This window comes from Gossypium hirsutum, chromosome A07 (assembly GCF_007990345.1).
Source record: "Gossypium hirsutum isolate 1008001.06 chromosome A07, Gossypium_hirsutum_v2.1, whole genome shotgun sequence".
Taxonomy (NCBI): Eukaryota; Viridiplantae; Streptophyta; class Magnoliopsida; order Malvales; family Malvaceae; genus Gossypium; species Gossypium hirsutum.
In genome coordinates, this window is record NC_053430.1 from 23,473,177 (window position 1) to 23,485,365 (window position 12,189).

Genomic DNA, 12,189 nt, shown 5'->3' on the forward strand with positions numbered 1-12,189 from the left:
TAAAAGTCGATCCATTCTTCTATCATTGGAAAGATATTTATAAGAAAGATTCTTTTGTCCGTTGACATGACATGGTAGGATAAATATTCAATCCGTTAAATGCGTAAAGGATATCCATGAGCATAAAAAACGTATATCTTGTGATCTAATTTGTTATGAATTCAATTAATACAAGGTAGTTATACCTAAACAAACTCCACATCGAGAATGTCTTCGCACTTAAGGAGTGTTACTACCTAATGCCTAGGCTTAATAACGGGAGTGATCAACTAGGGTATTGTGTTGAGTGGAGTCAAAGAGGGAGTCAATACCTTTTGCGCTACTAACACGTGTCTGAGTAGCGGAGGGATATAACAAACATACAATTAATTATCTTTTTTGAGATTTATATTAAATATATAGTATTAGATTTAAATTTGAAAAGGTATGCTTGTACGTTATTTTAGTATCTATTATATGAGATATATATAAATTAAATTTTACAAACAACTTATATTAATTATTCAAAAAGTATTTAAAATTTATATTTTGTACATCATAATATTGTCAAATTTAAATATCATTTAAATGAACTTGTTTTTTTATTTTTTAACATTGTCTAAAATGAACATTTTAACTATTCATAGTATTATTTATGGCATTACCACCAAAGTAGTCAATTTTGTTTCAATACCACCCATAGCAGCCAAAATGCTCCGTTCCGGTAGTAAATTGAAATAATATACTCTAGGTTATGTTTTGGTATAAATTTCGGCCAATACCAACCACACTGTTAATTTCGCCCATACCAATTAGAATGTGTAACAGTTGGTGCAAAAAATTGATTTTTAAAATATAATTTTAATTTTAATTTAATTTTTATTACTTATTTTGAATTTGTTGAATAATAAATTGTTATATGCATAATATGATATGAACTTATTATTTAATTTATGATTTTTTTTTCTTGTCCATTTTGTGTTTGTTTAATGATGAATTGTATTTGTGGAACTTATTAAATAAATATTTTTTATAATTAACAAGGATTTTATATTTGAGACCTATTTAATCTCATTTGCTATTTATAAATACTTTTTTATACATATATCAAATAAATAGCGATAAATACTTGAAATGATTGCTGAACTAGAGCCATGATGCCCTAGTAAACCAGCCATTGTCCAAACCTTTAAACATTATGCTATAAGGCTTCTAAAAAGATAAATTTAGACTCAGTGATGAAGTAGAGAAGGCTTTAATATTTAAGTTTGATTAGTATGTAAATGGTCTTGGTGCATTTTTCTTTCCCATGCAGATTTTCCTTTTCTAGAGTGGCATGGAAAGCATAAGTCAAGTACAACATCTTACAGGATCTTATTGATTTTCTTTGTTCAAAACAAAGGATGAGTAAATTTTCATCTAAGTTCATTTACAAATACCCTAAAATACTTGTACCTACCATTTAAGATGCCGTAAAGTAGCGCTTCACTGGAGCTTGGAGAGAAGATAAGTACTTAGCGTCAGCCTTGTCAATTCCATTGAATAGATAGCTGAAGGGAGGCATTTCAATATACTTTCCAGAACCAGGGACAACTTTTAGCTCGTCATCTTGCCAAACAACTCTTCCTCCAACTATTGTCACTTCAACCTTTCCCTGAGAAACAATATCAAAATCATTCAATACCTAACATGGCTGACAAGGTTAAAAATGCACACATGAATGCGTGCTCGCAGGCATGTGAGTAGGATCCAGGAATTTAGTTAATCCGAAAGTTTTACATATGAAGAAATAGGAAATTTTGATGGGGACTAAAGCAATCAGATAAGACCACCAACATTGCTAAGAGAGAGAGAAAGAATCTATCTTAGTTCTTAAGTAAAAATCCTGGGTCACATGTAGAACCCTCTTTCAGCTTGCAGCAACTAAAAAGTTGCAGTTGGTTGTATCATTCTGCTAAGCCTATGTTTTCAACCAAGATGTCAACAAAATCTTAATTTGATGGTTATTATCTGATGCTGAACCAATTTAAGACCTGACCTAGGTAGAATATTTTATCAAGCATATATTTCTTTGGTTCCATTTTGGAGATAATCTTTCACTTGATTAGCAGGACATTTAGCCATGTATGAGCCTTAATTTTGGAGATTGTGCAATGTGTATGAGTCTCTGAAACTTTAATGTAAGCTTGGATCTCTTACTACGTTTTATTAAGCTTTTATTAGATCACGAGTTCTTTAACTTCATTAGCTTATTAATCTTAATTTAAGTCTCCTATATTTCATATTTTCAGTCCCAGGTCCTCATAAAACTATAATTACTAGAGCTCTATTTATGAGCACTAAAATTATTTCAATTAATGAAGAGAACTTGAAACAGAGTTTCCAGTAATCATGCTTTCTTTAGCATTGTACTATGCCCTACCCATTTGTTAGGTACTGCTTCTATATGTTCTTTCCTAAATTTTCACTTTACTAAACACCAACTATTCCAGATGAAAAATAGGCCGTAAATAATTCCCTTTGAACCATGGAAAATTCAACTACCAAATCCCTGGCATAGCCCATATAATGCGCCCCAAAATTAGCATTCAAAATATGAGTAGTGTCCACAGTACCCTACATAAGTTGCTGATTTAGAATTCACTACTTCCCCTTTTAAGTTGCCCTACATCATAAGAACTATATGATGCACTTTTACAAACTTTGAATGAACATCTACTTTAAGTTTTTAAAATCTGAAAATACTATAAATTACTTTCTTTCTTTCTTTTTTTTAAAAAAAAACAACGAACTAGAGAAGACCAGGGACAGTAGATATTGAAAGAATAGAATTTGCTTGGAGAATTTAAAGATTAGGTTCACAAGGGAGTTAAAACACCAAGGACAGGAAGCATAAATTAATCACCACCACATGAATTAACCAGCTTTGGCTTTAGACATGCAAGAATAAATTCCATGGAACCAGCCTAAACTCCTCTAGCATTTATATGGGAAACAAAAAAATGTGTTATTAGCCTAAGCAAATGGAACAAATAGAAAGCTTGACATTACCTTTCCTTTCCTACCATCATAGACATTTGTGTCAGTTCTGGAGTGGTGCATGCTCGCACTTATTTCAAAGCTAGAGTTGGGATTAAATATAATAATATCTGCATCTGATCCAACAAGAATTGCTCCTTTTCTTGGATAAATATTGAAGATTCTGGCACTGGAAAATCTTGTCGATTATAATTGGTTTTATATGCTTCAATACAAGCAGCTAAAAGCAGAAACTAAATTCTTGAAAACAGAATTAGCACGTCCTTTCAAATGCTGTAAATTTGAAAACAGAATGTTACTATAAACAAAACTGTCCCAATGAAATCATACCATTCAGTGCTTGTAATCCGGACAAAATCAGTGACGGAAATTTGGCCAGATTCCTGAAAATGCAGTCATATTAGAGGAAAAGATCAGTCATATCTAGATCCGATGATTTGATTTTACTATGAGTTAAAAGTCTAGTAAAACTTACCACCATTGTATCCCAAACTAGGTGCATCCTCTCCTCAATCCCTGATTTTCAATAGTATCAGAACGAGACATGGGTTAAACAGCATCAATAAAAGAATGGAAATTCAAAAATGTCAGGGTATTACCATTGACACCATTGGGAATTTTCCGGAAATCATCAATGCCAAAAGCTTTTTGAGTAGAATTAAAAGTACAATGATCAGTTCCTACCAGCTGCAATTTGTGAAGAAATCCTTCAGAAATTAAAACTTTTTAATGCAGCTATTATGTCTCTTTAAGTAGGAAAAAGTAATTTAAATGTCATCTCATGAAACCTAGAGTAGCTTAATAAATACTATAGCTCATATCAGCAGACCCTGCAAACCTTTTATTTGAAGGTCAAAGAACCTGGAATCCAGGAGTTTATAAGATCCCTAATGTCCCTGAACTTTGATATTTATGTTTTAACTATCTAAATCAATGATGAAGCATAAACCTGCAGAACTCCAGTTGAAAGGGCAGCTTGCAGAGCCTTGTCATGTCCTGATTCCCTTATAGGAGGACTCATGACATACCTGAAATGTATAGAGTATAACATCTCAATATACTTGTATAATTGATAGAATGTGATTGAAAAGAAAATGGTAAGGGAAGATTCTTGCTTTGCTGCAGTGACGAAGTCGGGATCCCAAAGCCCAGAATCATTGAGGACCAATCCAGAAACCACAGGCTCTCCAATAACCTTCTGCCCTGTAACAGAAACTAAGTTATCAACCATTCCAGTCCAGAAATATACCTCCCAAGGTTATTACCCAGCTATGACCCCTCAAAGATATGACCACTAACTCTAAAGGGGTCAACTGAAATGGTCCTGTTCACTTTCCAAAAAAGGGGCCACTCTCAAGACTTGGGAAAAAATCCCTGAATGAAAACCATTGATCTATATATAAATTTCCACAGCAAATGGAGTGACTTCAAGAAATTTCAATCAGGACATATAGGATATAATACACTTTGACTTTCATCTAAATAACAATATTCAGACAAATTATGAAGAGCACAAAGTGGTCCCAAGAGTCACTAGGAAGATATCAGTGTTGAAATAAAAATGGACAGTTTATTAACCGGAACATCAGGAGGAATTATAAGTAGCAGTGAAACACTCTCAGTCCATTTTGTGGTACAAAACAGTGCGCAAAAGCTAAATAAATTGCAATACCTAGAGAAGCCCTAGATTCCAGAAGAACTAGAACATGTAGCAACATTCTGACCATGGATCCTTCTATTTCGTGCTTTCAGTAACTAGCCTATTTGGAGTTGAAAACAGTTAAAGCCTGACATAAAAGGGTTATGATCTCCTATGACCAACCTCAATTATTGAATATTAGTATACAGCCCAATAAATAATTATTAGACGTCAATCGCCATGAATTCATGTGCCACAAAATTGCATGTCAACTAAATAAAAAAAAATGGTACCTATGAACAGATAAAAGTTTTCATCCTAATACAGGGAAAAACTACTACTAGAAGGATATTCAGTCTCCAAAATACCACTATTTGAGCATGATAAGAATTTTTAAACCAACCTAAAGTATAAGAAAAAGTTCTATCTGCTTAATTAAGCAGAATTTGGCTAATGAGTGAATAATTTCCTTTCTCGACCTTTCTTCTTGTTTTTGTCAAACCCTAATTCATTTAGCCACATCACTTAAAAATATAAGTAGTGTCTATCAAGAGGCAATCGCCCCAAATTTAAATGCAACATGCTCGACAGTCGGTTGATCATCATGTTTGATAAGATCTAGGAGATCCTAGATCACTGTCTAAGGAATAATCCAAATCCCAATGAAAAAGCCAATAAAAAATTAACAAGTCATGCAATGAAGATTTAGGCACAATGTTATGTTCCCTAGACAAGGATCAAGTCACAAACGGTGCATAATTGTGTCACGCTAGAATGATGGATTAATTCCCTCATTTTGAATATTCTTTAACAGACTATTCTGTAAGAAGATTCAACTCGTCAAAGGGAGTTGACACCTCAGACCTCATTAGAGAGAGCTCCAATCTCGTAGGTTTAAGGATAAATTTTGCTAGTTTTATGTTAGAAAAAATGTGTATGGTTGAAAACATATAGTAGATTTTTTTGAGATTTTATTGTATTCTCTTTCCTTTTTTGTTAAGTTGTAACATGTATAAATATGTATATCAAGGTAGAATGAAAAAACATCTTTTCACTCAAATCCATCTATTCTCTTTCGTCTTTCTACAAATTTTGATTTCAAGGATTTCATGGTATTAGAGCTTTTCGGCTTGAATTTTTGTGTTTCATGCTTCATCACTTAAATTGCAAAACGATTGGGTATTTTTGTGGGTCGCTTTTAAGGTGATCGTTAGTGTGCACGTAGGCACAAGGAGGAGCACCACCACATCTTCAGCCGATCTGCACTTTTCAGCGACCAAAAAGCCACCGCATGAAGCTCACACGCCGTCCAAATAATTATACCCCACATAACAGGAAAGAGACCGGTTATACATGTCATGCACCACCTCCTTTTGTCATTTGATCCTTCCCTACATAACCTTCATCTACCAAGTCGTTTCCACAAAGGTAAACGTCAGTGCATCCTTGCTAAATCTACTTATCCTATTTACCAATTCTGTTTCCTATAATCACTTATTCTCATCCCGTAGATATTTTATATGCTCTTTAAACTTTGTTTCAGATTCTTAAAGAAGCCTTATCTAATCCTGGATGGTGTGATGCTATGTTTGAGATAAAAGCTTTCAATGACAACCATACATGGGAGCTAGTCAATTAGTCTAAGGGCAAGAAAGCACTAAGATGCAAATGGATTTTTACCATCAAAGTTTATCCAGACAGCTTTATGGTTAGACTTAAAGCCAAACTTGTAGTGAAAGGGTCTGCTCAGACTTATGGATTAGATTATTCAGCTATGAAGCATGGATACAAACACTTATATGGGTATGACACACTATGGCAAGACACATGTATAAAATAATTATTTTTATATTTTTATATGTATTAATATTTAATATAAATATAAAATATTAATACTTTTACAATTATATTATAAAAATATATTTTATTATTAAACAAAATTTCATAATTAAATTCAATTTTAAATTCAGTTTATATCACTAAATTTAAATATAATCGAAGTCTGTTAAAATTTTATCATTCTTAAATATAAGAAAAAGATAAAAACATTATTTATTACTTTTTTTTGGCATAGTAACATTATTAATTGTTGAACTGATAAAAGCAAATATTCAGAAAATAGCATAGGAAAATCTCAAAAAATGGGTCAACTTTATTGCTTGATTTTTATTTTATTTACACTAAAAAGAGTTGTTCTTTATATACAAAAAATTAAAGTTTTCTCTCTCTTCTTTTCGTTTCTTTGTTAAAATACCTACTCTTTTCCCTTCTTCAACCCAAAATCAGGTAAGGTAATGCAACACTGCTATCACAGCCAATGGCTGCTTTGGCCGTCATCTGCGGTCTCAAAAAGATTATAAAATCACATGTCCATGCGTATCTTGATCATATCTAACTGTATCATTCTTCTTTTTTTTGGCATTATTCCTCTTACCATGTATGCCGATGATATTGTCATTACAGGAGATGACACTAAAGAAATCTTTGTGTGGATTAAAGCAAAGTCCTTGCTTACTAGATTTCAAAACGAAAGACTTAGGTAAATTGAAATACTTTGTGGGGTAGAAGTAACAATTATGTAAATTGAAATACTTTGTGGGGTAGAAGTAACAAAAAGCAAAAAAGGAATTTTTCTGTCTCAAAAAAAGCATGTTTTTCATTTGCTTATAGAAACTGAGAAGTTGATAGCAAAACCTTAGTACTTCACAGATTCCTATTGAGCATCTTACAAAAGATGAAGATCCCTTTGATGATCTCGAGAGATATATGATTGGGAAACTAAACTATCTTACTGTGACTGGTCCAAACATTATATTTGCAGTGAGTATTGTCAGCTTATTCATGTCTGCACCTATAGTTAGACATTGGGTTATTGTTGAACAAATTCTATGTTACTTAAAAGGAGCTTTAGGATTGGGAATATCATACAACAATCATAGGAATAGTCGTTCCAATCTCAAGAGATATAAGATGATAGTTGGGAAATTAAACTATCTTACTGTGACTGGTCCAAACATTATATTTGCTGTGAGTATTGTCAGCTTATTCACGTTTGCACCTATAGTTAAACATTGGCTTATTGTTGAACAAATTCTATGTTACTTAAAAGGAGCTTTAGGATTGGGAATATCATACAACAATCATAGAAATACTCATTCCACCTACAGTTAAACATTGGGCAATTGTTGAATAGATTCTATGTTACCCAAAAGGAGCTTTAGGGCTGGGAATATCATACAACAATCATATGACTAATCGCATTGAGTGTTTTGTAGATGCTATTGAGTTGGATCTAAGATTGATAGGACTACTACTGATTATTGTGTCTTTGTTGGTAGAAGCTTAGCATCATGGAGAAGTAAAAAGCAAAATGTTGTATCTCGATCTAATGCAGAACTATGGCACAGTCTACTTGTGAGATCATATGGATATATAATATTCTAACTGAGATTGGGTTAGAACATGTCACCAACAAAACTCTAGTGTGATAATCAAATTGCTTTTCATATCACTTCAAATCCAGTTTATCATGAAAGAATCAAACATATAGAAGTTGACTGTCACTTCATCTGTGAGAAGATTCTAGGTAACTTAGTCCCTACTAACTATGTGAAGACATGAGAACAACTTGTCGATTTTTTCACAAAGGCATTAAATGGGAGTCAAATTGACTATCTATGTAATAAGTTGGGCATGATCAATATCAATGCTTAAGCTTGAGGGAGAGTGTTAGCTATCCATAGCTAGTACTAGATGTAAATTATACACAGATGCTAGACATAATCTTAGGGGTTTTTTGGAATCATTAGGAGTAATTGTGTTATATTTTTCCATGTATACAAATCCTAAACTTGTATAAATACCTTAATGACAGCAAACCTGAAAGTGATATCAAGCAATAACATAATGCATGCATGGAACTTGCTATGTAGTTACGCTCCTGCAAAAGTTCATGCACAAACCTTGCCAAACAAATTGCTCACCATATAGGTAATATAAAAGGAGTGTTCACAAAAATGAAAATAAATTAAGATATCAGATAACTTCAAAACCTGATTTCCTAGCTCTAGCTATTTCTTCCATGGCATCAATGCTCATCACATGGACAACATATAGAGGCGTATTCACAAACTTTGCCAAACGAATTGCTCGTGCAGTTGCCTCACCTTCTAGCTGCATGGAAATTAAATTGGAAACTAAGCCATGACTAGAAAATATGCTTGACTATACCCCCAAAAAAACTCTTGATAAGAACATGAAGACAAAATATCTACAGTAATTGTTTTGCTGATTATAAACAGATAGCTTGATGCAATCTACTAAATAGTTAATATTGAGTCATAATTTATCCTTTCTCAGACATTTAAGCTCCCATTTTGAAGGGAACAGGGAGCATCGAGTAGAAAAGTACTACTACTACTTCACAGATACAAATATCTTTATCTGCAACTTAGGAGATTGTTTCCAATTAGTACATGTCTAAATTAAAGGATAAATGAGAGAAATATAATGAAAACATTTGATCTCAACCTAGCATATCATTTGATATTCTACCCTTGGGCATCCTAGTCTCTGTTAATCTTTGCTTTAGTGAACAAGATTGGAAAAACAGAAACCTTCACTATCTATAATTGGAAATTGTACTGAGATTCAAAAAACAGAGTAAAGTAACTGACACAAGAATTAAGCATACAAGCAGATACATTGAATGATTAAAAGAGATCAATCAATCACATCGAATAAACAAGAATAAGTAAAGGAAACACTATGACTGGTAACATAGAATACAAAACCAACAGCAACCACTATTAGCAGAAAATAGTAAAAATTACAAATTATACAAAATTAGGAAGCACATTTGAAAATTTACCACAGGAGGCCTAGAAAGAGCATGCCCTTCTGGACCAGTAATACCAAGATCAATCATTCTTTTCTGTCCTTCAAACACAGCATCTCCATTTTCAGCATGGACCATAGCCAGGGCACCGAGAGACTTACATCTCTCTAATCCTTGCAGTAGAAGCTCATCACTGATCATAAGAGACCCCTTGTATGCCATGAAAAATTTAAAAGAGTTAATACCTACAAATTTGTAAAGTTGCATTAGTATTAGATTTCATTCAAGTATATAATTCAAATTTGGTAATAAATACAAATTAAAACGTGTGGAATGTCAAAGAAGCTTGCACCGCAGGTATTACAACAAACTCAAAGATAAAGAGGCTTACCTTTCTCCTTAACCATTATTTCCATTTCCCTTGAAACTGATTCATCCCATTTTGTGATTGCCATATGGAAACCATAATTCATACAAGACTTCATTGCTTTCTTTTTATAGGCTTCAAATCCTGCTACCAAGCTACCATTAACAGGTATAACAAAGTCAATATGCATTGTTGTTCCACCTGCTAATGCTGCTGCCTGACCGCTAAAGAAGTCATCAATAGTCTCAGTACCCATGAACTCCATAGCCAGGTGTGTGTGAGGATCAATTCCTCCTGTCAAAGTTAAAAGAGCAAGCGAATTGATAGAACAAATAAGTCATATTTAGCTACTATGGTTTTTAGAGAAAATGGAAACAACTTGAAAATGTTATTGATGTGGTTATAATTAAACAACAAAATGCAATTATGTATATCAGTGTGAAATTATAAATTCATATAGATATTATGTCAGAAATAAAGGAATACATAGGCAGAAACAACAAATGTAATAAGAGGCCAGAATTCAACATATAAGCTGGCAAAGATCTATTCCACCAAAAGGAGCCATGTAATGAATAAGAAGACTTATATGCTAAACTGTTAATTGCTATATATATATATATATAATATATGAGAGTCTTTACAAAAATAGGCCCAAATCCTCCATAAGTATAACTCTAAAATTAACAGCTCTAGCCATTTATGAAATTATTCAAATTATAGATTCATGTTTTATAGATTTAATAGAATCTTTTTTTTTTTAAGAAATATGAATGAAATAGCTAGACAAGAGGAGGAATAGGCTATACGTTGCATATAGATTCCAGAAAATTCAATTCACTATAATAAATTAATGGCATAAATGTAAAAGGACTGATGATACATAATTATTCTTTTCAAGTTATCCTCTTAAAACTGTTAAGAGCATGTTACTAGCTAATTGCTTCAGTTATATTCATGGTTAAAATTCCATTCTACCATATGCTCATAGTAAGAGAAAGCAACCTGGCATGACATATTTTCCAGTGGCATCAAGCAAGGTGACATCCTCATCAACCTGATAAAACAGTTCAGCATATTTATAGGATCATATAAAACAAACATTGAATTAAAATCATAAAATTTAAAATCAAGAGCAAACAACAGCATAAGAGATGATTGTCACATATTTATACAACAAAAACGCAGGGTTCAATTTGACAAAATACCCAACGGTTTATGAATCACTTAGAAGATGTTACAACTTAAAACAACAAAAATCAGAAGCAATGAGTTTCCCTTCTAAAGACTTCAAAAGAGAAGGTTCAATTAATAATGACACGACCAACCTCAGAATTGGGTATATCACAAATCTGAGTTTGGTAACATCTTACCTTTATATTAGGCTTAACAGCAACAATAATGCCATCTTCAACATAAACATCAGCTACCTCCTGCTGGTGAGCATTCAACACAGTTCCTCCCTTAATCAACAGCTTTGACGACGATGACGACGATGATGACGACGAAAATCCACACGTTGACTCAGGATATCCAACCCCAGCATCACAAAACTGCAACAAGTTCAACAAGAATACCGTCACTTTAATCAATTTTATCACATTTTAAACTTATTTTTCAGTTAAATACTAAGAAATCTTAAGTAGACCAATTAAAGGGTAAAGACTGTCCGCCAAACTTTAACCTGAATCAAAATTTCTTTCTTTTTTCAACATAATCCCAGATTCAATTATAAAAATTCTTGCTTGAAGATTTACATATCAGTTATTTCCTCAACGTGATCAGAAGAAATAAAACCATTTTGAATTGTATAGCAACTCAAACACTTCAATCTCATTCATTTGGGACGGAAATTGTATGAAATGATGAGAAATTTTGGAAGTACCTGGTTGGATTGCGAGAGGCCAAGAGAGTCGTAGATTATAAGGAATGAGAGTAAAAGATAAGTTAAGAAATGAGCCATGAAAACGAAACCTATACGGAGCTAAGGCAAAGTTTTCAGTTTGGAAGTAGTATATAAATATCATCGGCTTGGTTGACTTTAAGCGGGTCACATTCCGTCGATCGTCACTGTTTTCGTTTTTCAAATCCACAATTATTTTGTTTGGTAAACTACTAAAATTATAAAATGAGTATTAAATTATCTAAAGTTTTCATTTAACTCATCGAATTATAAATGGTATTTGCATGGTCAGTACTAATTAAAAGTTCTATTTAGCCTTAATATATTTTTTCTTTTATAAAATAGTTTTAAATACCATAAATATTTAAATTAAAATCTAAACAATTTTATTTTTTAATGTGCAATGCTAGTTGTCAAATTAACTT

The 12,189-nt window shown here is 32.6% G+C and overlaps 1 protein-coding gene across 2 annotated transcripts; it reads right to left on the reverse strand.

Moving 5' to 3' along the window:
* Positions 1 to 1,218: 1,218 nt before the first annotated feature.
* Positions 1,219 to 11,970, reverse strand: LOC107953244 (dihydropyrimidinase). Of its 2 annotated transcripts, none has more exons than XM_016888481.2 (13): positions 11,747 to 11,970; positions 11,235 to 11,414; positions 10,867 to 10,918; positions 9,886 to 10,155; positions 9,528 to 9,739; positions 8,710 to 8,830; positions 4,134 to 4,221; positions 3,968 to 4,046; positions 3,618 to 3,705; positions 3,494 to 3,534; positions 3,349 to 3,401; positions 3,031 to 3,187; positions 1,219 to 1,633 (listed from the first exon to the last, which is right to left on the reverse strand). In XM_016888481.2, the coding sequence occupies exons 1-13, from the start codon at positions 11,822 to 11,824 to the stop codon at positions 1,442 to 1,444; spliced, it is 1,611 nt and encodes a 536-aa protein (XP_016743970.1). In that variant the 5' UTR covers positions 11,825 to 11,970; the 3' UTR covers positions 1,219 to 1,441. The 2 variants fall into 2 exon arrangements, with proteins under 2 accessions (XP_016743970.1, XP_040973724.1); XM_041117790.1 differs by lacking the exon at positions 11,747 to 11,970 and adding an exon at positions 11,546 to 11,696.
* Positions 11,971 to 12,189: the final 219 nt, after the last annotated feature.

What these genes read in the sequence shown, in the direction of transcription:
- LOC107953244 (XM_016888481.2), bottom strand. Translation starts at nt 11,824, where the DNA reads ATGGCTCATTTCTTAACTTATCTTTTACTCTCATTCCTTATAATCTAC. An exon ending in TGGAAAATATGTCATGCCAG is followed by an intron (nt 10,156 to 10,866) that starts GTTGCTTTCTCT and finishes TAACTTTGACAG; the next exon opens with GAGGAATTGATCCTCACACA. An exon ending in AATAATGGTTAAGGAGAAAG is followed by an intron (nt 9,740 to 9,885) that starts GTAAGCCTCTTT and finishes ACAAATTTGTAG; the next exon opens with GTATTAACTCTTTTAAATTT.